General features: G+C 45.7%; 1 protein-coding gene across 4 annotated transcripts in view; it reads right to left on the bottom strand.

Annotated features, from left to right (window-relative positions):
• Positions 1-24,644, bottom strand: part of PLXNA4 (plexin A4) — a 434,060-nt gene that overhangs the window by 347,705 nt on the left and 61,711 nt on the right. Inside the window, exon 3 of one of the 4 annotated variants that reach the window (XM_075491509.1) lies at positions 13,692-13,721. The exons of the other annotated variants lie outside the window; for them this stretch is intronic. Coding sequence (XP_075347624.1) covers positions 13,692-13,721 — 30 coding nt within the window. The remainder of the gene's footprint in view (positions 1-13,691; positions 13,722-24,644) is intronic. 4 annotated transcript variants of the gene reach the window in all.

Raw genomic sequence — 24,644 nt, 5'->3', positions numbered from 1 at the left:
GGGGACAGAAATGGTCAAGCTGAAAAGATCAGAGACCTGGGAGGGACTAGCAGCCACCACCAGACAACACGCAGGCACCAAAGCTGTTTGGACATGACGGGACAGAGGCTGAATAAATCAATCCAAAACCAATAAGGAGAAGCTTGAGGGCAGGAACATGAGTTTAAAATGATGCTCAGTGATCAGAAAGGGATTTCAGACAGGCAAAAATCAGCAGTACAGTACCAGAGACAACTGAAATCTTCTGTTACACACGGGAAGACAACGGAGCCCAGTCCTACCACAGCTCCTGACCCAAGGATGCAGCCTTCTGCAGCCCTACATTTGCATGGGATCTAAGTGACTCTCTTCTTGCTTGCTTTGTCCTAAGTTTAATGCCCCATTTCCATCCCTCTGCCCCCCACAATGAACCAGTTATGATGATTCCTTGCTTCATATGCCAGTGTGTAACAACCATATCCTCATTCCCCATCTCATAACACACCTGCATCTATTTTCCTGATGCTAATACAGAGCTTTTTTCTCTCTGAAGCTGCACTGGTCATCCAGCTCACTGCCGTCCCAACCTTCAGTCTGCCCATGCAACCTCCAGTACTGCCTGAGAAACAGAGATGGTTCTGCATCTCCTCTTAAATTATTAAAACCCAGTCTTGAGCCACTGACATATTAATTGACATTAATATGTCAATCACAATTATGATGCCAGATGACAACCACTGGCCTAGATCCTCAAGAAATGAAAACCCAAAAGCCACTCATAGAATCCTACCCCAAAATAGCCAACGGACTCTGAGAGCATCTATCACGTCATGGTGAGTTTTACACACAAACAGATTTTTGCTTTTTGTGTGCAGCTATGGCAAATGTCTGCTCTAAAACTGCCGGTAATCCACCTGCCAACTGCTCTCCACACATGGTGAGGTCCATCCATCACTGTGTGTGACTATTACCTCAAAATTCCCCGCCACAATGATCTAGACCCTGTGGAAGTCCATACAAGTCTCCATGGAGTAAGACTCAAAGCAGATTTGGCATTATTGGGAAACAGTGAACACGTAGACTATAGTCAACGGTGCACATGTTGCTTTTGCCTCCACTCTTTCCACCTCTCCTTTCCCTCCCTGCAGTTTTGTCCTAACTCTTCACTTCCCAATATTAAAGTGCAAGAACAAAGAAAAGGGGTCATTTAGTGAAGACCTTAGTCTAAATCTCCTAAAAGTATTCTGAATCTCAGACTCAGTTCACATGAAGACAAACCCAAATTCTCCCAAAGAGGTTTCCACAGCTGGTCTTAAAACCCTTCACATCATCTCTATATGCTCCACTTAATCCTCCTCCATACTGAACAGCTGAAGCACTGGAAAATATTATGACTCAATGTTTTTTAGTCTCTGGTCCATGGGCAACTTCTATAGCCACACAAAAAGGTGACAAAGGAAAGTAAATGCATACATAGATACTATAGGGAAAACTTTGTATATGACATTCCTAATAAGAAGATGCTTAGGGTCCATAAATCCAAGAATGTTGAAAATGCCTACAGAACAGTTAATATCACTCAAGTTGTTTTGAAAGCCTAAGCTGGATTTGGCCAGGATGCTGAGGTTCATAACCCCAGTCTGCTGGCTTGGGCTGTGGGGCATTATTGATTTAAAACAACCATAAAGAGGTCAGGACTAATATTTTAACGGCTCTTGCTTAACATCATGCCAAAACACTAGTGCAATCCAGACTGCCTCACTCTGAGAAGCAAATGCCATCCACCCAGCTCTTGCACACCTCCAACTTCTTCCACTTTTGGGTTTTAAGGTTCCTGTCCAGATAATAACCTAGTCCAAACACTCTTAACTTAAAGGTTACAGCAAAATTAATGCTTTGGGATCCCTAACTTCAGCTAAGTACACTGCTTCCAGCAAAACGGCTTGACTGAGGTCCAAATAAATCCCTTGCACAACTCCAATAAAGCAATTCCAATGGGCAGAAAGACTTTAGAGATTTATCTGGTTTCAGGACAAGGTCATCTTTTCATGCAAAAATCAGCAACTTTCTTGTGAATCTCATTTAAGTAGCAAGAGATTAACAATTCATTTCAGTTCTTTATGGATCTTCATTCATTGCTTCCTGCAGACAAAGGTTCCGCCAGGCATGTCCAGTTATGTGTTTTTATCAATGCTTATTGATGTTTTTCAATTACTTCTGTGACACTTTTTGAAATAAATTTGTATGTGGAAAGCACTCGATATAATCCCATCCCAGCACTTTCCAGGCTGGTATCCTCTTATTGCAGAGCTGGGCTCACACCTCTGTAGTTTGTACAGCAGCTCTTTGCCGCTCAGTCAACACATCCCTTAGTGCCATCCCATGGACATGCTTATTGCTAGAATACCTCCAAATCTCTCTGCAGGTGCAACTAATCTAGGTTTGGATCAGAGATCTCAAAAGCATCCCTATGCAGTGACGTTTTCTCTAAATGCCTTCAGAATCACTATGTTCACGTCCTTATATTAGGACCCTTGCAATAATATTCCCAGGTGTGGTTATTCTGCCTCTTAACCCCTCCCTCCAATATTTTTTCTTTACCAGCCTTTACTGCTTATTCTTTTTACGAGTTTCTGAGACTGCAATTGTATTTTCTTTGAACAACCACACTACACTACTAAAAGAAATCTCCTAACATGTCTACTCTTCTTGCTACCAAATGTTATCCCATGCTGGAATTTATGCAGAGAGTACTAAATAATTAAAAGCTGTGTTAAACGAAGAATTTGCCTTGAAAACAACGTTCCCACAATCTGTGCCCCCAGCTTCCAAGCAGCCCAGTAGTCTAGCCAAAGTGATCACTTCTTCCATCAAACTTTCTGCACACCAAGAGATGACAAATGAAACCAGACCTTGGCACTTTCCATTTTGCCTTGTTTCTCTGGGAAGAAACTCAAAATCTGCTGTAAGTGCTCTACAAGTTATCCATACAAACCCCTGCATCCTATGCATGATCATTCCAAAACACAGTGCATTTCATCCAAAGAACGAAATGTCCTCATGGAAACTACACAGCTAGCACAAAACCACAACTCTACCACAAAATGAACTAAAACACTTCACAAACTGAACTGATGGGAGGAACATTTTTCACAGAAAATAATCCTCTGATTTTTCATTCCTGACCCTTACCGTAAATGTATGAAATGTCTTCAAAACCAGCTTGGGGAACTAAAATCCCTGGTTCCACTGAAATTAAAGACCATGAACTACACAGAGACATTGGTTTTATGGTCATCTACAGCTATGCAGATGGCATCTCCCTTCTGCACTGGTACTAAAAACATTTTTTTCCCTCTATCCCACTATGTCTGCAGACCTGCCTCCTCCACTATTTCTACCACCCTTCTCAGCTTTTCAAATGCTAATTGCTTTTCTCACTAAATTGAAGGCTTAATTAGATTAAACAAAGAACAATAATTGTGTCTAACTAGTATTTAACTGGGATTTTGCTGTTTCTTTTGAGATCTCATGAAGAGATTCCTATACAAAACGGGGTGCCCATTTCTTTTCAATTCTATCTGTTGATTCAATAGAAGATATTTTACCTTTCTTGCAGACCCGACACACTCGTATCCTTCCATCAGTCTGGATACAGCATCACCATGGCTAAATCCACGTTAGTCATTTAGAAAATCGTACATATATTGTTATTGTAGCCACCACTTTTGTCTTTGGGTGGTTTTATAGACAGTGGAAGAGGACACAACTAAATAATAAATTAGACACATAACTGTCATTATTGCATTCAGTATTTTACAGCACTTGTCACTGATGACACCCAAAGGTCCATCAGAGGAATTTCCTTAGCAATATCAGTGAATTAAGGTTATTCTCCAATAAATTGAACACAAACACTAGTGGCAGAATGGTTATTGGTGAAACAGTCAAACCCTGAAGGTGAAGACAGCCACATACCTGAGCAGACCAGTTCAAACAGCTTCACCTCCTCACCTCCACGTTCAACGTCTGGATGCAGTATGTATCTCAGACATTTATACAGTTGAGCTGCATGCTGGCTGCAGCAGTTTTTGTAGGTAAGCCACAGCAGCCCTGTCCTTGGCAAAGCCTGGCAGCATTCATCAGAAGCTAGAATCTACTTTCTGACTCAGAGGCAACCACATCCCTCTTTGATGCTGCCTCCAATTTTAATTGTTAATAAGGAAACCAGCAACTGGCTGAGGTCCTTCCTGACTCCCTTTTCCCACCCCACTTCTGCGTACTTAGGACTATACTGAACTTGGCAAGAGCCCCTTAAGGGAGGAAGAGACATGGTTTAGGATACTACTCTAAGCAATCTGTAGGGATTAAAGGTGGAACTGCAAATAATGCAGTCCGTCAGCAAGATGCCAGTGCTTCTCCCAAACAAAAAAAAAAACGTGGGGGGCTTTTTCTTTGCAGAAAAAGTCAGCCATACTTCTGTGTTTGGTCTGTAACGCTCTCCATAACACCCTCCTGCCAATAGCTCTAGAAGTGGGATACAATGGAGAAGCTGTTTTCTGCCAGAAGGGTTTGCTGAGGAATACGAGTGAAAAGAGATAGGAGTATTATTCATGCAAGCTGAAACAGGAGCTGAAGAGGTTTAAAACCTCTAGATAATCAAAATTAGATTAAATTCTTGGTGTAGGACCCAATTAAACAAAATTGTAATTATAATGAAATGCTATACAGTAAAAGCATTTTCTTACAGGGCTCTTTTATCTTGAAAGATCCCCAAGTCACAAGTGGCATGTGGTTTTCTCCAGGATGGGATGCAGTGAATGCATGATAAACCTTGCACATAAAACAGATTATTTTCTAGCTGGAAAGAGGGGAAGCAATAAGCAGAACAAGCAGAACGAGACTGCAGTTTGGCTAGGACATACAGGCTTATCCTTCCCTGCTCTCAGTGCCTACAGATCAAATCACCAGGTAGCTCCACAGTATCTCGAGCAAAAGTATGAGAGTCAAAGAGAAATAATTGCAAGCACATATAATGTGCCCTGCCCACAGGGCAATGTAACCTGCCTGGCAAATGTTACCTCTTGCTACCTCTAGAGGTTTTTTTAGGAAGGTAGACAGACAGATATCAAACACACCTGACTTCGGTCAGCTATGAGACCAGACAGGGAAAACAGAGACTCCAATTCACGCTAAAGCCTCCTTATTCTGCCCAGTGCTCTAAAATAGATATAAAAAAGAGTAAATATGATTAACACCCATCCCAGTCAATCTCTGTCCTGTATTCCAGAACAAGGTAAGGTGGCCTCAGCACAAGAAAGGATGGGTTGACATAGAACACTCAAAACCGAGAATAATTCCCTGAGCAAAATTCTCATCGTCTCTTTCTCTACTTGTTTTGTACTATACATCTTGTCAGCTTCTTGTTCAACTAACTTACAGTGAGGCCCCTGGTCCTCACACTGGCCCAGAGGACATAAGCCTTCCCAAGACAGACGGATGGACTGGGAGACTGATGGTGTGCCTACATGAAAGCAGGTTTCAGCAAAGCCATTTTAGAAGATTGTGCTCCACACTGGTTTCCTCCACGGACAAACCAGACTTGCCACCTATCCCTCCCGTGGTCTGGAGCAGCCAGTGCTTGTTTACAAAGTTTCTGCAGTTTTGCTTAATTTAGAGCAGGCTCTTCTGGTGAGTGTCACCAGTTCCACTTGGCTGGCTTTGATGAGCGCAATGTGACTGCTGCGAACTGAGACAACCCTTTCAGAGCATTCTGTTTCTCTATGTCTTTCTCTCCCTGAAGCATTTTTTGGGTGGAAGGAGGAGAGAGGAGCGAATGCTGTCGGATCGAACAGTACACAGTCATTTGCAAACTGGCCTCAGGAACGGGTCACTGCCTGAGGCCTGAGTGACCAGAGGCATTCAAGTCCTTGCTTGACAACAAATAGCTTAAAGAAAAGAATATTTTCATCTTCAGAGAAATCAGTGATAACTCCAAGTCAGACGCTTCCAGATACAGCAATACTCCCTGTCCCTAGGACAGTTAAAATGAAAGTTTCATCTTCCCTATTTAAAGACCAAGGCACGGAAAATAAAAAGATTTTCCTCTAAATCCCACAGACTTGGCAACCAACACTCAAACAGAAAGCCCATCTCCTACTCTCTCCTCATTTTTTCATGTCTCTTTTTACACTGTCTTTATAAAGGTGCCATCACGCTAAACGTTTGATGTGTTGGCACTGGCAAGGTCAATGGCTCCAAATCTCATGTCTGGCATGTTCTTTACACTTGTCCTTAAAGAGGAAAGGCAAGAAACTCAGCTGAAAGCAAGGATGCAAATCTTACATTCAACACAGTGACCGGTAACAACCCATATGCCTCTGTCTTCTCTGGCTATGTGTGGTGTGCTGCAGCCATGCCCTGCCTATGCAAACATGGATTGTTGCTCCGCTGTGGCACTCGTATGTCCTGCACTTGCAGCATCAACTGCAGACTCCCTTTGCTCTGGGATCGCATGGATCCCATCTGACCACCCAGATGGATCCACCTAGCTGGCCGGATCTTTGACCTGCTGTCCAGATTAGACTGGTACATGGGGCCCCAGTGTGAACAACAGGGACAGCAGGTCAAAGATCCACCAACTACCCTCCTAAGATAAAGCAGTATCTGGGCTCTGTAGGGTCTCTCAATCAATCCTCCTCCACCACAGGAGCTCAGGAATAGCCTCATCACATGACCATGTTTGGTCTCCTGGTCTGAAAGAGAAGAAACTTTAGAGGTTTGCAGGAGTGGATAGTTGGAAACTGCATGACATGAGCCAGCTTAGGAACAGGTCTCCATAAGAACAGCTCATGGAAGCAGTGGTGTGGAAGGGAAGGACGTTGGCAGGAGATATCAGCAGCCCCTGAAGATCGAGGGAGCACTAATGAGGAGAAGAGATATGTCAAGAGCCAAAGTAAAAAAGCATCAGAGCCCACAGCTGTAGGCTGAGGACCTATTTTCTTTTGAAAAGCTGTCCACCTACGCTGGCTTGTTAAGGAGTATTAATTAGCCAAGTGGAGAGCACCAGTGAATATACTGACCAAGGTTTGACCGTTGTCTACAGAAGAACAAAAATTGATATGAATGCTTTGGGGAAAAGGGGATACAGCTAGAAACCAACATAGTCCTGCCCTGTGGCACTTGTCTGTCTCCCTTTCCCCCTCTTCCTCTCACCAAATACTTAAGAAAACATCAGAAAAGTGGTCTCCTTTTCTTTCCTCTGGCAGACTGTATTTCCTCTTTACACACAATGACTGTAATTGTATTATTTCCATAACAACAGACTGTGAGATTAGAGAGCTGAAGATGATGGGTTGGAAAAGGACATCAGCCAGGTAGATGATCTTAACCTCTCTGTGTTTCTTGTGTGATGGATGGGACTTCTCAGGAGAAGCAACACCTAAACTACCCCATGAAATGTCACTGGACCTACACCAATATACTCCAATCGAGACCCCAGCTCATGCTCATAAACACCTCAGGAAGCAGTGGGACAACGTGCAGCCTTTCTGCAGCTGATGACAGGGCTAAACGAGGACATGGACTCTCCCATATACAAAGGCTGTTGTTTATCAAGCCCTCTCTGCATGCACCAAACGTTAAGCACACGCTTTGATTTGTGTCACAGTGAAGTCCATTGTCCTTACGTAACAGGTGGATCAGGTCAGCATCTCCACAGAAAGTAGCAAAGAACCTTTCTCTGGAGTAGCAGGCCAGGATTTGTGGTGCATGCAGGCGGGGAGAGCATACAGCCCCTGAGCAGGAGCGTCCACCCCAGCCCGACGGGTTGCAGAGCATCAATGCTCTTTAAGGGAATGGTAAGTGACAGGAGAGGATGTCACCTTGCAAAGCAAAAGTGGCCTCAGTCCTCTCCCGCTATCATTTTGTCCCTTTCTATTCAAAGCTTTGAAACCACTTTACATTGCCACTGGGGGAGAAGGGAAGAGAGGAGAAGAGATACTGGCAAGAGCAATCACCAGCCCCTAGAAGAGGCAAGGAGCACTAATGAACAGAGGAGAACATGCCAAGAGCTGAACTAAAAAGCATCAGACTTCATAGCCAGAGGGAGGGGAGCTATTTTGTTCTGAAAATCTGTCCACCTCCGCTGGACTGAGCAGAAACAGTTGTCACTGGCTCCACGAGCAGACATGCGAGGCGCTGAGGGCTATTTCCTGACTTCTCTGCAGTCACGCAGGACAGACACATGTAGGAAGCACAGACCACGTTGCCTATGTCCCCCCTTCACCTTAATACTGAACTTGGACAGAAAGAGGACACCCCGAGGACAGACAGGTCAGGCAGAGCAGCCTGGCTGACAAGATGTCACTAAACCAAGTGTGGATATGGCTCTAAAAACCAGTGGTCATGGCAGCAAACACTCCTGGCTCTAAAGTGCAACCACCTGACACCAGCATCCATGTAGCAGGAACCGGGGCTCAAAGGGCACCTTGGGACTTCAACCAAGCTGGCTTCCCATGACACTGGCCAGCAGAGAGCCATGGACTGCTCATGTGAGTGAGTTAGTAGTAGTGTTAGGCTAACGGTTGGACTCGATGATCTTAAGGGTCTTTTCCAACCTAAATGGTTCTATGATTCATGCAACGGGCTGTGGCTGTGCTTAACATTTATGCAGAAGCAGAACAGACCATTTTTGATCCTAATGCATTCCCAGTCAGAGTTTTCCTCAGCAAATACCAGTCACAATTAGCTTGAAAAGAAAAATATCTCTGAGACGCATCTGGTCAGAGAAATGACTGGCTATTTTGTGGCTTTCATTTAGGGACTGGGTAAGGGGGAGGGGGTGAGGGGTGTTTTTAATAACTAATTAGATAGCTTTCTCAAGCAGTCATTGAAATCTGCTAATTATCCCATGGTCTGAGTAAGAAGAAGAAAATCTCTCCCTCCGGATTATTCCGGCACTGGTGAAAAATCTTCAAGGCCAACAAGTTGTCACTTTCAAACTTTGAAAATAAACCCTAGGAATTAACCTCACATTGGGATGTTCACTGCATCATTTCTGCCTTGCAAATGCTTCTTAAGCGATCAGAGGTGAGTGGGCTTCCTGATGAGCTACACCAGAAACAGATGCTTTTAAATGGCAAAGTGATGAAGGTTATAAGCATTACTGGTCTTTGTGTCCAGTTTAATATGGGTCTGGAAGAGCAGACGAGAGAACAAGCATTGTGATGGACCTTGGCAGCACTTGCACTAGCACCAGCAGTGTTTGCTGGAAATGTGACTATCAGCTCAGCCCATCCGAGCTGTGTTTCTTTGATACAGGAGATACTCAGCTGAGTGGTTTGAATCAGGGGTCAACGTTGTCCCAGCAAGATCCAAGAAGATGGATACCCTGTACCCCTCCTCTGGTAGGCAGCACTTAGCCACAGACAGCTTGACAACTATCTTGCATAATCCATCATTTTGTGTTAGTGCTTAGCATCTGACAGCACGGGTAGAGCTCGGCCCCTCTCATGTAGTGCTCATCGTAGCATTGACCTGTGCAGACTAGTTAAAGCCAGAAGAATTCAGGCTCCTTGGAAATATTGGTGCAGAGCCTCTTGGAAGATGGTTCTGAGCCCTCATTTTAAATCAAATTAGTCATCTTCGTCACATGAAGGATTTCCCTTTTGAGCTCTGTGTTGTTTATAAAAGTCCACACCTTAGTGCTTAAGGCACTTCTGTGAGACAAGACAATGTCTGAGCATCAGGAAGTTCGTGCCAGCATTTGCAGAAGAGTCTCATTCACTGCCCTGGATTTTGGATCATCAGGAGCCAAAAGGCTGTGCACCCCAAGGATTATATGATGTCAGCTGAAATCCCTTTTGACTCTGGAGAAAAGGAACATCCCCATCTGTGCACCCCCAGAATTGGGAGCCCTCCTCAAGGCTCTTCTGATGTCCTTCAGACTACCGAGGATGTCATCACCGAGCTAGCACAGGGTTGGCTCAAGTCTCCTTATCAGCACATGCAAAAATTAACTCTGCCCCAATGAGGAGCAGGGCTAGATGACAAACCCTGGTGAATGTAATTGCCTCATTAGCTTACACCTACAGACAGCTCTGCATGCTCATTTTAAAGGTTACGACTTATTTGCCAGCAGTTTCAATGACATGGTAAGGAGAGACATAGAAGAAGGGAGTCACTACTGTCTAAGGAATCCCCATATGGATTTGCATGATGGAGTTGAGAGCAACCTATGAGGGTTGCAGGACCACTAGCAATCAGACCGGAGCCACAGAAGCAATGCACAGAGTATTTGACAGGTTGTTAGAATCTTTCACAAGGACAAACTGAGCCAGCAAAGCTTATTCATCACAAAAAAATAGTGTATTGACTTAGACTCCCCAAAGAGAAAGGCATTAAAACAAGCAAACAAATAAAAACATTGTTCCTGAAAAAAATTTGGATTTGTACTGTGCAAAATGAGTTGCAAATCCCCAGACAGCTGGGGAATTCAGGTAAACAGAACAAAAGCAAGGTCCTACTTAGGAACCTGGCTGGAAGAGAGGAGCTGGAATTTCCCAACTCTGTATTTTTTTATTAGCAGAAGTTGAGACACTGATGTTTCTCACAACCAAGGACTGATTCTCCCCATATCCTCCCTTTGCTGCACTGAAGCAGAGAAGGAACAAGTATCAGCTCATTAACACCTTCTTTCTGCAGTACTCATGAGTTCCATTTGACTGCTCAGCTCAGGAAACCTGAGGAGATCATGATGTGAGGGGGTATGGCTGCAGGCCAGAGACCGCTTCATCACCTGAGCAGCAGAGCAAGAATGGTACTCCCTCATAGACAACAAATCAAGACAAAATGAAGAGTGAGGGTATCTCTGGGAGCAGCAAAGCAAACTCAGAGCCAACCCCAGAGAAGACTTCCAAGGCAAAGCACAAAAAGGCTTTGAGCAGCCATCGAGTGGATCACCTGGGACAGGAGAGAGAGCAGGTCAATGCTCTGTGAGACCATGGCTACTCACCTTGCCTCCTCTCCTTCAGGCTCCTCAGCAGAACCAGGGGAGGTGCAGGAGAGGCTCCAGGCTGTCCCCAAGCAGTGTGACCAGCAGCCCTACCATCATCTCCGAACAGATATTTGGGGACATCATTTAGATTGCTCCAGTCCTGGGCTTCAAACAGTCCATCTGTTTGTTTGCAGTCAACATGCAATGGTCCTCAGAGCAGACCAGGAGGAGAAATCAGCTTTGATGCTGCTGCTTTCTGCAGAAGGAAACAAGGTCTGCAGGGAGCAGTGGCCCAGGGGGACAAGGGACCTGGAGGAACTTTAACTGTGAAAGACATAGAAGATCCCAGCCAAAAAGCAGGGAGAGGGATGGACAGCAGACCAGTAGAGTCGGCTGTCATGGGTGCTGATGCAAGCAAGCTGGTTTCTGTTTAAACCTTTTCATTCAAGGCTGAGCCTGGAGTGTAATTCAACCTCCTTCATTAATGTCTGTGACCAATTCAGCACACTCCTAAAACGTGGATGACCCAGAATAGTTCTTGTAGGTCCATGGACATTCTAAAATGGGCTGGTAAGAGAAGGAAGGGAGAGAGCTTGTTGAATTCTCTCTCTTTCTTTAAATACTTGATCAACCTGCAGGCTGAGAAAACAATAAAAAATATAGACTCCATTAAGCTACTTAGAAGAAAAATCACTGCCTCTGGATCGTTGAAGCCTGCCAATTTTCTGCCAGTCACACTGTATTTGTTCTAGTCTGAGAAAGAAAGGAGGAGAAAAGGAAAAAAAAAAAAGACTAATAACAGAAGAAAAACAACTGTGTGAATCGCACCGAAATAACATGAGTTGCTCTGATTGTATTTCCCGGCAGCTAGTCCTTGGATTGTGTTCTGCAGAAGAGAGAAGAACGTCATGCAAATATGTAATGAAAGCAAAGCCAATAGGTACCTCTCCCCCTCCCCCCCTCCCCATAAATAAATAAATTCAGGAAACAGAAGAAGAAGAATTTGTCTCTTCATGAGGTACATGTGCCTGGAGGTAGTGTTTGCAGCTGGGAAGGAACTGAGATTTCCTCCCCATTCACACCAGCTCCCTCTACTGCTGTGGTAGGTGAGGATTCTTCCAATGTCCTCAAGTTGACACCAGCCTCTGCATCCCAGTGCCATGTGTTGTTGAGGTCCTGGCTTAGCCCTGGCTTAGTGGTTGGTATAGGGGAAAACATCTCCCTTCTCATCACATTTTCTAGTAGAACATCCGCCAACGACTTCTTTGAGGACGGTCTTCTGCAATACAGTGTTAGGTCGTCTTCCCTGTTTGTCTGAGAGACGGGACCTTCTGACGGTGTCTGAAGTACCACAGACATAACACTACGTACAGAATTGCCACCCACCCCAAAAGGCAATTGTCTGCCTAAAGATAGTCCAGAGAACTGCGACAAGACTGATCAAGGTCATGGCAAAAATTTGCTCATGAAGAGGGATTAGCAAGGGCTCCGAGACTGTACATTTCAGAGAGAAGATGAATGTGAAGGGATGATAAAGGTATATTAGAAAATGATCGAGGGATCTTTTGTTCTTTCTGCCTCATAACACAAGAAAAAGGACAATTCCACAAGAAAAATCGAATTAAAAATGGGGAAATATAAAGCTGATACAAGGAACTGCTTTTCCCCTGTGCTGTATCATCATGGGAACTTTTAGGGCAAAGAGCCTACTGAGCCAAAGGAAGAAGTTGATGTATTCATGCAGCCTACAACAACAGCCACTGCTAGGGGAATAGCCAGTAGGCCGCCCAAATGAAAATACCTGCCAGCCATCTAGTTGTGTGCCTGTCAGCACTGAGCAAAGCCAGGATACGTTTAAGAGATAGCAAAGGGTGCTTCTTCAGCTTTTGACAAAACTGAGTTGCACTCTTCAGGTTCATGCAAAAGCAAATCCTTTGCCCATACCCACAGCAGCAGCTCATGGTGGTGCACATCTGCTGGAGTGGCAGACAGGGAGGCATTTGCTACGAGCTGCGATTCATCTGTTTGCCATTCCCTCAGCCCTGGTACCACCAGAGCTGCAGAGATTAGAGGAAATAAGGCTAGGGAGGACTATGCCAGGGGCCACATCCAGCCTGCAAATCACCCATCAAACCATTCCCTGACGCATGGTATAGCTCTCAGATGGGACCAAATCACAATCTCTACGTGATACTGTATTTCCCGAACTTTCTCCTGCCTCTTGGTGTGTTCCCAGCACAGAAGAAAAGAGCCCATCTCCCTCTGTGAGCCAGTGGGGACAGTGACTACTGGCATTGCGTAATGCCACATAAAGCATGTAATGAGTTGTACAGTACTGCGAAGGAAGCAGGGTTGCAACAGGGTATGGTCTGCAACCTTGGACGGAGATCAGTGTAGACTGAAGAAAAGAGTCAGCTGCCATTAATGCCTATCCTTTGGATGATGCAATGACAGCTGGGGTTTATGTTTTTCTTTTTTTCCCCCCTTAGTTATACTGGGTACAGCCTCTTCTGGTAGAAAAGGACAGTGGCAGGCGGGTTCAGAGGAGATAACAGCACTGACAGGTCTAAAACACCTGGGTTGCAAACCACCACCTCGAGTTATTTCCTTCTAGCTCTACCCAGGCAGATTGCTTTTGCCATTTGGAAACAGATCACCGCAGTGACCTGTCCCTCCTGTAACGTATCACCGTGCACGCTTTGCCTACCCTCCTAGCCCTCAGCCCCTCTTTACCTCCAGGCGTGGACTGGACGATTTCTCCCAGGAACCAGGAGGAAAAAAAAGACAGAGGTAGGTAGCCACCCTTCTGTCTTTCTTCTTTAAACTTCCACTGCTTTCCAGCTGCTCCTTCTGGCTATTTCTCATCCACTCCTGCCCAGAGGTGGGTGGAGATCGCCACAGCTCAAAAGCCTCAAATTCCTACACAAGCCAGAGATGAACCACCCTGCCTACAGCCTCCAGCTCCTGGTCCTTACAGCCCCATCTCCCTGACCCCACTCAGCCCACAGCAGTAAGGAAACCTCCGATCCGATACTGAAGGCAAGCCTCAGGCAGCATTTCTCCTCTCCATCGCAGAGAGCTGTGCACAGAAGCCAGAGAGGCTGGCCAGCTGGGACAGTGCCGGCAGCGGTAGCCTGCAGGCATGCAGAGAAGTCAACGGTGATGGAACAACAGCAGAACAGTACTGGGTTTGGAGGAGGAGAGGACAGCTCTGATAAATCCCTCCTCCCCCCTTCGACTGCCCCTGCTCGGTCAGTGACTCGCCGAGCTCCCAGCTGACAGAGCTGTCAGGACACGGGGCCCCAGATGGAGATTAAGCACCCGGAGACTGGGATGAGGAGGGGCAAGTCAGAACCAGCATCCAGGGGTGACCCAAAGCCTCCTTCAGTGCCTGGTGCTGATCCCACATGGATGAACGGGGTCTGCTTTCTGTAGGGGTGCCTCCCATCCCGTAAGCTATCCCTGCTCATCACAGGGGTCGTTGATGCTGCCCTTTGGGGGTCCCAGTCTGTGGGATGCCATGTCAACCCACAGACATCTGTTCTGTCCCCCTGCCATGAGAAAGCGATGCTCAAGAGTTTATGCCTGGAAGATGAGGGCTTGTTTTGGCCTTCTCTATACAAAAAGAATAGCAGCAGTCCTACGCTCCCCGCTTCCCACTGTGCTGGCAAAAGAGGAGTGTCAGGGAAAGAAGAGCAGAGGGTTATTAGACCAGGTCTCTGCTGGATCCCCAAATACCTCCGTGATGCACATTATTGCAAAAAACTCTTACTCACATGGGGAGAGCGCGGTGGGTGAAGAGCAGCAGATACATTCGCAGAGGAAATGAGAGCCAACATAACAACAACTGGCCTCTGGGGAGCTGCACCCCGCAGTTCCCCTGAAACCAGCTGCCAAATATGAAGAAATCTCATTGCAATATCTCACCTCCAGGCCCCTGCTTCTGCCCTGCGCAGTCACCCCCAAATGCAACAGGCCAAACTTCCCCTCTTTTTCTTTTATTTCTCCCCCTCGCAAGCAAACAAACAACTCAATGCCAGGGGGAGAAGACCACAGTGTCTCCCGGCGATGGGCAAAGCCCCCCCGTGAGGGTTCAACCTGCGTCATTCGAGTGCTGGAAAAGAGGAAAACAGCAAAGCTCTCGGGGAGGAGAGGTGTGCCGGGGATGGGGGGAAGGCTTGAAATGTCTTGAACGTAATACAGCTCACATATGCACGAGCCTGAATGAGACATCCCCTGCCGGTGCCTCCCAGCCTGGCAGTGGTTCAGGTGTCCCCTCGATTCAGGTCCTGGCATCCAAGTCTCCACCATGGAATTTTTTTTTTTTTTTTTTTCCCCCTTTTTCCTTTCCTTCTCTCTCTCCCTTTCTGGAAAGCGTTGTACTACGCTGGCAGCCTGCCATGCTCACGTCTGCCTCCCACTTCATCCCCGTCTGCCATTGTTTCCAATCAGTTTAGGAAACAGCGCTGAGAACAATTAGAAAAGATAACGAGGAAGAATTACATAATTACAGGCCACCGCATCCAAAGCATTTTTGCAGGCTGAGCTCTGCCTGAGGGAGGGAAAGGGACTTAATCACACTCTGTCTTTGCCTTAACTTGACTGTCTTACCATCGACATCACGAGATACCTGGAGAGAGATCCCTTCTGCAGCTGGACTCTGCAAGCTGCCACAAGAAAGGGTTTCACCCAAAAAGGTAGTTGTCCTGCGCTTGGGAGAGAGGAATATCTTTCTTTCTCCCATGCCTTATCTGTCTGGGGGAGGTTTCAGACTCAGCCCTGCCCAGCTGTCTCCCTGGATCACATCTGAGCAGCAGACTTCACCGGCAGCAAGAAGGAAAATGCTCAAGGAATTAATCTGCTCTCGAGGTCCCCGGTGAGGCTTATGCAATAGTCCCCAGCTAAGCGAGGCTCTGATGTGCCAGCAGAACGATATCACGAAACTGCAAGCAAGTGAAGACAACCGAGAGCAGCTCCGCACACTGGAACAAATCTGTGCCCACAGTACGTGCGCTCCCCTACCAAACCCCTGTCCCTCCGACCAGACCTCCTTGCTGCAAGGAGCCGCAGTTCTGGTCTTGTGTACGCACCTGTAGCTGACACGGGCTATACATCTGAGCTCTCCTCTACCCCTCCCGTCAAAGTACTGCTTGATATTTCACCTGTGTGGCACAGGCCACCCACTACTTCAGTATTTTTCCAAATTACCTGCACAGCATTGCTGTGACACCAGAGTCCAGGTTTCTTCAGGTGGCTCAGAGGTGAATCCAGGAAACCCAGCACTGAATGGCTGTTGTTTGCGTTGCTAACCACCTGCCTAATTTCACCTATCCGATTCCCTCATCCCCCCCCCCCCCGTACAATAGGTTCACCACCTGCCACCTCTTGCATTAGAGCTACCAGAGAATATAATACCAGGAAAGGAGACATTTACCCAGGAGAGCACTGTCTTGAATGCTTTTTTTTGGAGGATTTCAAAGCAATTCTCCTATCATCATCCTCGTGTGGCTGGAGGCAGGGACCGCTATATGAACTGATATTTGATCTGGCTTCAGAGAAGCTCTAAGCTCACTGCATCTTCCTTGCCTTACATGCCAGGGTTGATTTGCTGCTCAGCCGTTATTTCTGGGAGCAGAAAAGCATCTTCAAATTTAAGAATCCACTTATTTGGCCGTAAGCGACTCTTAACAAACATCAGAGTAATTAAAAATCTCCCAAAAGCATGAGATCTGGGAAATGCCTTTGATATTTGCTCTGACTACGAATGCTCTCTCATCCTGACTCAGTGTGTCACAGATGTTAACTGTGAATTCCCCTTCATTCTTTAACCTCCTGAGCTCAGCAAATCCACCATTACCACGTCCTTCCTGATCTAGGTGTAATTCAGAGCTTTTGAAATTAAACCCCTTTCATGACACTTTTGATTGAGACATTCCTGCAGAAGGACTCTAGGGCTTCTCTGTTCCCTTTTAAGATGCAATGGAAGTGAGAAACTGTCCAAGCTTTGCAGGAGGGCTTGAAATTTGAAAATCAGGCATGGGAAATAACACACAACGCGTGGATGTACGTTCATACAATCTTGGAACAGAAGCAAAAGGGCTGAAGCAGCGGCTTCTTGGAGGTTCCTTCTCCAGTTTGGCTGATGGCCTCCTGCGCTCCCCACTTATCAGGTCTTGCTGGGCAGGTGAAGCATTAAGAAATCCTTGTACAAAAATACCCATGCTATCATTTAAAATAAATCAGACAGTGCAAGTGCAACCCAAGCTTGGGGAATTACACAGATAAGCGACACCGACATTTCCAAATTAAATCTGAGATTCATCATCACAGTGAGTATTCAGACCTGGATTCATATCCCATAAATTTAAGGTAACTTAGGAAACTAGTCACCCGATGCTGCTGCATCAGGCAATGAGATGAAGAAGGCACCTTTGGAGAGCAATTCACATCTCAGATAGAGACAGACCACCTCTGGACATATTAAAGGCTCTGCATTGCCAGTCAAAGCCCAAGGGTGGCCAGGCGGCTCACTTAGGTATCTAAAGTCGGTGGGACTATGTTTCTTGACGATGTGGTTCTCAACCGTTGCAGTGATCAATATACAGGGATTGCAGCATGCTTAACTGGGAGGCGACCAGTCCTGCTGAGGAAGTCTGGACTGGGACACAAGGTGCATTACTCAGTGAGTAAAATTATCAGCATCTCCATGTTTTCTTAGATAGTTTTTTTAGCCCATGGAAGGTTAGCTTGGATTTCAAAGAGGGCCTAAAAACCAACTCAGTCTGGACACTCCACTTTGAAATGACGACATTAACCAGCCTGTTTTGCTACGTTCCTGTCTAGAAACAAAGCTTGAGTAGTCACACAAGTTTGGAAATGCTGATAAGAAGATCTTTAGAAGAGGACTGAATGGACACCCCGTGTTTAGGGTTCCTCAGGCCCACTCCAGGTGCAGTAACATACTCAAGCTCTTGCAGGAAGGGGCTTCGCATGCAGAATTTCAAGCACTTGGGATGGGTCTGGGAAAGAGCCAGGGGACTTCCTAGAGAGGGGACAAAAGCAAAAGTGGGTGAAACACTCACACAGGGAGGAGTCTGTGTTTATGAATATGCCTCTGTGATTGAAAAGAAAACACAAAACAAAACAAACCAGGAGGACAGTAGAAATCAAAAAAACAATGTATGAGACGTGGGCTGAATGATCTATAAGGAAAACGCTCCTCAAAGCTTTGCACCAGTCGTCAATGGCTCTTCAACACAACTGCATAGTAACAGCTATGGTTTTTTTGTAACAGCAGGGTTTTTTTGCATGCACTTGAGCAACACAAAAGCCCCTCTCCTAAAGTAGGGAGCCCAGGGAGGGGTGGGGGAAGGAGAAAGAGGTCCATTTTTGTCTCTCAGAAGCAATTCTTATGGCACTTGCTTGATTTCCCATTGTTCAAAAGATGGCTTCCCATCATTGCCACCATTCCCAAGCGTAGCAAGGTGATGGAGATAGTCTTTAGGTTAGATGAACGCCCCAGGGAGGCACCCCCCTGGTGCAGAGCCCTTCAGATGCTAAGAGCATCCCAGTCGGGTGCCTTTGGGAAGAGGATTTCCCTGGGATATTCTCCACTGCTCCCTTTGGTGACCAGTACCCTGCCAAGATTGTGCCTCTCCAGAGTCCATCCAGACACCACTCTGCCGGGATGTCTACAAGCTCTGCCCTATTGCTGGACCATCGGGGAGGGGCTCCCACTTGAATAGCCCTCCCTGAGTTGAGCAGTTCCTCTCGGTGCCTTCCTGGTCCCAAAGGCCCATCTGCACCGCATCACCCCAGGAGAGCAAATCTCCAACAAAACAACAGCAAAAAAAGAAGCGTTGAGGGGGGGAGAGGAGGGAAAACTGGTTTCAAAACCTGGACACATCAAGAGACTGTTTCCATGGCAACCTCTCGTTCCTACAGCGGCTCAAGCCTGTTTTAATCAGCGGCAGCATTTGCCAATAAAGTCTGCTGGGGTCCGCACTTCCTTCCTGTGGATCTGCACTGGGATGGATGGGGCCATGCATCCCCAGAGGCAGGGGAAACCTTTGGGAAATGATGGTGATTATTTTTTCCATGGGGCTTCAGTAGCTGGAGCCAAGCTGCCGTGATCCCTACCCCATGCAACGGAGGGGGTGCAGGGGAGGGCTCTGGGCACACACACCTCTGCAACCATCCTTACACTCACTTCCCTTTCTAGAGAATCTCAATCCAAGCAGCTTCACAGCCTCCTCGACCTGCTGTCAGCAAGCTTAGCCCTTGGTGGCTTGCCAAGCTGCCCCAAAACCCATGAGGTGTCCGTGCTGCCTGCAGACATCAAACCATGGTGGAGGTGGGAGCGGTGGGAAAGGTCCGGAGGCAGCTGCTTGTGGTCGGTACCATACGGTGTGTCAACGGGGCTGCACGGAGGTGACACACAGAGGAGGTGAATAGCCCAGTCCTTGACAGCAGACACCGGGGATCTTGTTTTTAAAAAATGGTTATTTCCACTGGTTTAGTTCAAGTGCACTTTGTTCTTTGCTACCTGGAGCCTGCAAGGTGCCAAATTGCAAGATGATACCTCATGGCAGTTTTCATGTTGTTTGTAATGCTGTTATTTCCAAGAAGTCCAAGAAGAAAATGTTTAAATTCAGTTCTGGTTCAACTCCAGAACAACAGGTCTGGTTTAGATGGCTTAAATCAGCTTCCAGTTCAAGTTCACCTCAACTCCCCTGGGATTTCACAGTGCAAATTTAAATATTGTAACCCAAGCAATCAAAACTGCCTAATGCCCTTGGCCTCAGATCTGAAGCGGCTCTGCAAAAAAATTCCTCAAGCAGAAAGCGTCGCAAATCGTTGTTACAAATCTTCATGCTCACTATTTATAGAGCACCTGTCACATTGGGGTCTGGATTAAAATTGGACAGAGATTTTGACTTGCATGCAGTTGTCATCAATCAACACAGGGCAAGCATTACCCACAGCAAAAAAACTTCTCAAGAGTTTTGAAAAGTTTGAGAAGTTTCTTTGTAGAATTTTGAAATTAAAGATGTTTATATTTTATTTTTGAAGGAATTTTTAACTGATATCAAAAATTACAAAAATTAGAAAATATCAAAGGGAGGAAAAAAATATTTCATTAAGCTTCAAATAACTGGGCCCTGTGTTAAAGCAGTACATTATTTTGTTGCTTTTTTCAATGCCTTTATTTCAACAGAAAACTGGAAGAAAATGTTTAAGGCTAACCAAAAGATTTTTCGATGTGTTTTTGCTTTCAGCCACTGAACCTAAAATCAATTATTTGTACGTGTTTAGCCCTGATCCATGACTAGGGCTTCTCCAGTAATTCAAATAAACACAAAATGACAGTAATCTCACTTTGTTTGGGTTTGCTTTCTGCAGATGTTCTAATGGACTGGTTTAGCACCAGGAAATTTTGCAAGCATAAACATGGAGCAATTTTCAGGGACCGTCTCTGGAGAGTGAATTTTGAACACGTGTACGCGTCCTGCTTCTAGGAAGTACCTACAACATACCACATAAACAAGTAGGCTGTCACATCGGACCACCCCAGCCCCAAATTCACGGGCTCGCGATGAAGTGCCTGACAGAGCTCACTGCTTTTTCCAACAGGGATCACCCAATGGAGCTGATGGGTGGTGGGCTTAAAATGATGGGGACTGTTTCTTTGCACAACATGCTGTCAAAACTTGAAGCTCCCTGCCTCAGGGCATCCTCAATGCTCAAGGTCTGCATGGCTTCGAAAAGCACGCAGGCAGATTTGGGGAAGAAAAATCCACCTCAGGCATTAAATACAGTAGCAGCACATAAACCATCCCAGCCGCTCCTTGTGAATGCTTCTTCCCCACTGGCAAACTCTCGTCCCCGATGCCTCTGTGCACCTTCACTTCAGCTTCTGCTCACTGTAAATATTTAACAAAGCTTGCTCTCTCTGGAGACCCCCTCCTCAACACAGCCTCGGCTGAACACTGTGCATCTGAACACCAGCCAAGGTTAACAAATTTGAGTGAAATGTCACGGCTTAGCCCTTCCTTCCTTCTCTGGCACCCTCCAGAGTGTAGATTCATGCTCCACAAGCCACAGGGTGTTATTGTATTTGTTTTTTCTTGCAGGGAGCTATTCCCATTTAACGCTTTGCCTGACAGCTGCTGTGATTAATAGGTGATGTGCCAAAAGCCACATACTATTATTATTATTATAGCAACATTTAGAGGTCATAACCAAGAGCAGGGTCCCATTGTGCCAGGCACTGTACCCTGTTGGAAGTGGTCCCTGACTGAGAAAACCTCCATCTAAGTAGGCATTTCTGGGAATGGGGGGAAAAAAATGTACAAAAATCTAAGTGCTGTGGTTTCTTTCTACAGTATCGCGCACAAGGTAAGCAATGAAAGAGAATAACCCTGACACCCAATGTGCTAGCCCATGCTGTCCACCAGCTGGGGATTAACTTCCATGCATAATCATTCTACCATTGCACAGGGTACGTGCGTGGGTACAAGGTTTTTGGTCAGTGGGTTAGATTGCATCTGCAAGGTTAGACTAGCACATTCATGAGAAACCAAAAAAAAAAAAAAAAACCCACCAAAAAATAAGCAAAAAAGCCCAAAATTTTGTTAGTCACTGTTAGAAAGCCTTTCCTTCAGTATAGACTTCCTATTCCATCCTGGAGAGCTCAACCTTTCCTCTTTGTGACATGCATGTTAACAGGACAAACTGCCTCATTTTCTAAGAAGATGAACCTAAACACCAGGTCAAGTGATTTGACCAAGGTTTCGGATTAATTTGGTGGCAAGGGCACAAATAAAACCCTGAAGCCGTAACAGCTTGTCCAGTGTGTTGTCATCTAGATCCCATACCCAGCTCTGGAAGATGCAACACCTCTTAGTTCCCTCTACCATGGATCTTACTGGAAGTCTGCTGGCCTCCAAGGTGGAGACTACAGCTCCTGCTTGACTTTTGTCAGCTGGTGAGAAATGGAGATTCAGATGCTCAGTTAGAGTAGAGGAAATATTATGTGGCCTACAACCACGTAGATGAATTCCCGAATTCTTTCAGTTGCATAACAGGACTGGGTAACACGCTATCTCCAGCTATTTGCTTGTCTTTGAATTCAGGTATCATTCCATCCCCAGTAAGACATTGCTGTTTAGAGGGAGAGAAACAATTAAAACGATGAAAAATACAGGAGTGGAAACACAGGCCAAAATTATTATTTAAAAGATGCAGTTCCCTGCAAGCTGTAAGCTCCTCAACTCCCCAAAGTATTTGATTTGTAGGCTTTGTTCAGGCTTGTGCCCATGGACTGAAATCTGAACCCTGATATCTGCCCGTATCCACTTTTCAGCACTATTGCAGAATTGATGGACTTTTCAAGTCTTCATGAACACCTGTGTTGTCAGCATTGGGAAATGTAAAAATAAGACACAAAACCAGGTTACCAACCAGACACCCTCTTAGCTGGACCCAGATTGGGCAGAAAGAGACCTGGATCCCTGAGGACGTGGCAGATTAGTTTTAGGGTTGGTCCTGCTTTCCCCTTCTAGGAAACCACCTGATGAAAATGGGCAGAGGAACGTTCTCCCTCTGAATCCATGAAACCACCCTAGAGGCAGCTCACAGCCTTTCTCCAAAGCCCTGCACAGAAGCAGAGGCCATGCACCCCACCCAGAACTAGTCCAAAAGCTCAAGAAGGCGTGCTCTGAATTTCTTCATTCAATTTACCTTTTTAAGACCCACCTCTTATAGACCACTCCATGCAGAAGCTGCTTTGTTCCCAAGTGCTGTTACAGTATGATTCACTCAATGACAAACATGAGCCCCTTTCTGCTCTCTCAGCCTTGAATCTCTACTGGCAAAGGATCGACAAGTGCAGCTCCGCTACCTCCTATCCTCTCTCACCATCCTCTGCTCTTCCCACCTCATGATGGCCAAGACCAGCTCCTGATCCCATTAGCTCTGTGTTACCCACTTGGAGGTCTGAGATCTCACGCAATCCTCGTATCATCTCATCTGCTCCCAGGAGCAAGCAGCTTTTGTCTTCATATGCAAGGCGGGAGCACAGTCAGATCCAGAGTAAACATTCTACCCAGGGTTATTTCCAATCCCACGCAAAGGAAAAATAACTGGAAAGAGTGAAAGGGGAAGGATTTCTGAAAATGCATATTGCAGCACATGGATGACTGGTACGTTGCTGTTGACTGGTGCTCCTTTCTATACCCAACAGGAATAAATCCTCCACTATCACACAGCACTAGGATCTCAGTATGGTTTTTATTAAGTAAGAGCCACCTTCACTTCAAAATAGAATAAATAAGCAAATAAGAGTGAGTACCACTACAGAAAAGCTGCCTTGGATCCTGGTGGGATATTACATTTGTCTGGGCCTGTCAAACCACGTAAGCTTGACTCCGCATAGGAAATTACATTATGATACACAACGGCTGACTCCGGAAAGAAAGTTGTCCCCCAATAAAAGCCAATTGGCCTGCTTTTTGCAGTGCTGTCTCTGAATTAACCAGCCTGAAACTGCCTAAAAAGAGTCTGACATGTAATTTATACTATAGTGGAGGATAATAATTTCACTTAAAGAGGAGAGATCGTCACCTGAATCAGAAAACAGTTACACCTGTGGAAGACAAGTTTAATATGATAACAGTTCTGGGAGAATGAAATAAGCAATTCTCCCTTATGTACTTCTACTTTAAAAAAAAACAAACCAAACAAAAAAAACCACAAACCCACCACAAGTCCCTGCAATGCTACTGCATGGAATCAATCAAATATCTCCCACATGGACAGTTATTAACTGTCCCTTGTTTGTGCAAAGGACTATCAAATAAGAGCTGGGCCTTGGAAGTACTTCTGAGTTATTGGCTTTTCCACGCTCATGAAAAAGTCATTATGTTTATCTCTGTAGAAGAAAAAACGTCTTCTTAAAAAAAAAAAAAAAAAAAGAAAAAAACACGACAGCTTGAAGGCAAGAGCCGCGTGGCATGCTAGAGGAGAAGGGGAAATGGCATGCAGAGCACAAAGCCAACCCCAGCAGAACTCTAGCTAGCAACAGCCCGTGGAAATCCTTTCCCTTTATACAGATGCAGCTAAATAGCGTTGAAAGAAAATGAAAACCAACAAGAAGCAGGGATGGTTTTATCAAACCTCCACAAAAATTGAACTGCTCCTGGGAGCTGGGTTTTTTTTCCCCTTCTGAGCAATTCAGCAGCGACAGAAAGGATGATTTCTCCTGCGCACACCACCCATAATTCCATCGTCAGATTTGATGTTTCAAAAGGAAGCTTCGATCCCCATGAATAAAAGCAACTGTTTGAAAGAGATTATTCACCTGCCATGTAACCTAGTCAGGAGGGAGCTGACAGCTCGCAGCGAGTTTGTGATAGGCCAACCTTTACCCCTCCAAGTCTAGATTCAAGAAGAGACATCAGTAATGAATTTTCACCAAGTGCTGATAGGAAAGAAGGTATCTTCAGCTCTTCCTTCTCTTCGTGTCCTCCTTACATCTTGAGTATTAGCTACAACCTGCACTGTCCCTTTCTCCTGCGCCTGATATGTTTTTGCTTTTTCTGAAAGAGCAAGAGAGATTTGACTTCAGGGGGAGCCTTGTTTATTTTGCTCTTGCACGTAACTCTCCAAA

This window comes from Mycteria americana, chromosome 1 (genome assembly GCF_035582795.1).
Source record: "Mycteria americana isolate JAX WOST 10 ecotype Jacksonville Zoo and Gardens chromosome 1, USCA_MyAme_1.0, whole genome shotgun sequence".
Lineage (NCBI taxonomy): Eukaryota > Metazoa > Chordata > Aves > Ciconiiformes > Ciconiidae > Mycteria > Mycteria americana.
The sequence above is the reverse complement of the archived record's forward strand: the minus strand, read 5'-3'. Positions and strand labels throughout refer to the sequence as shown.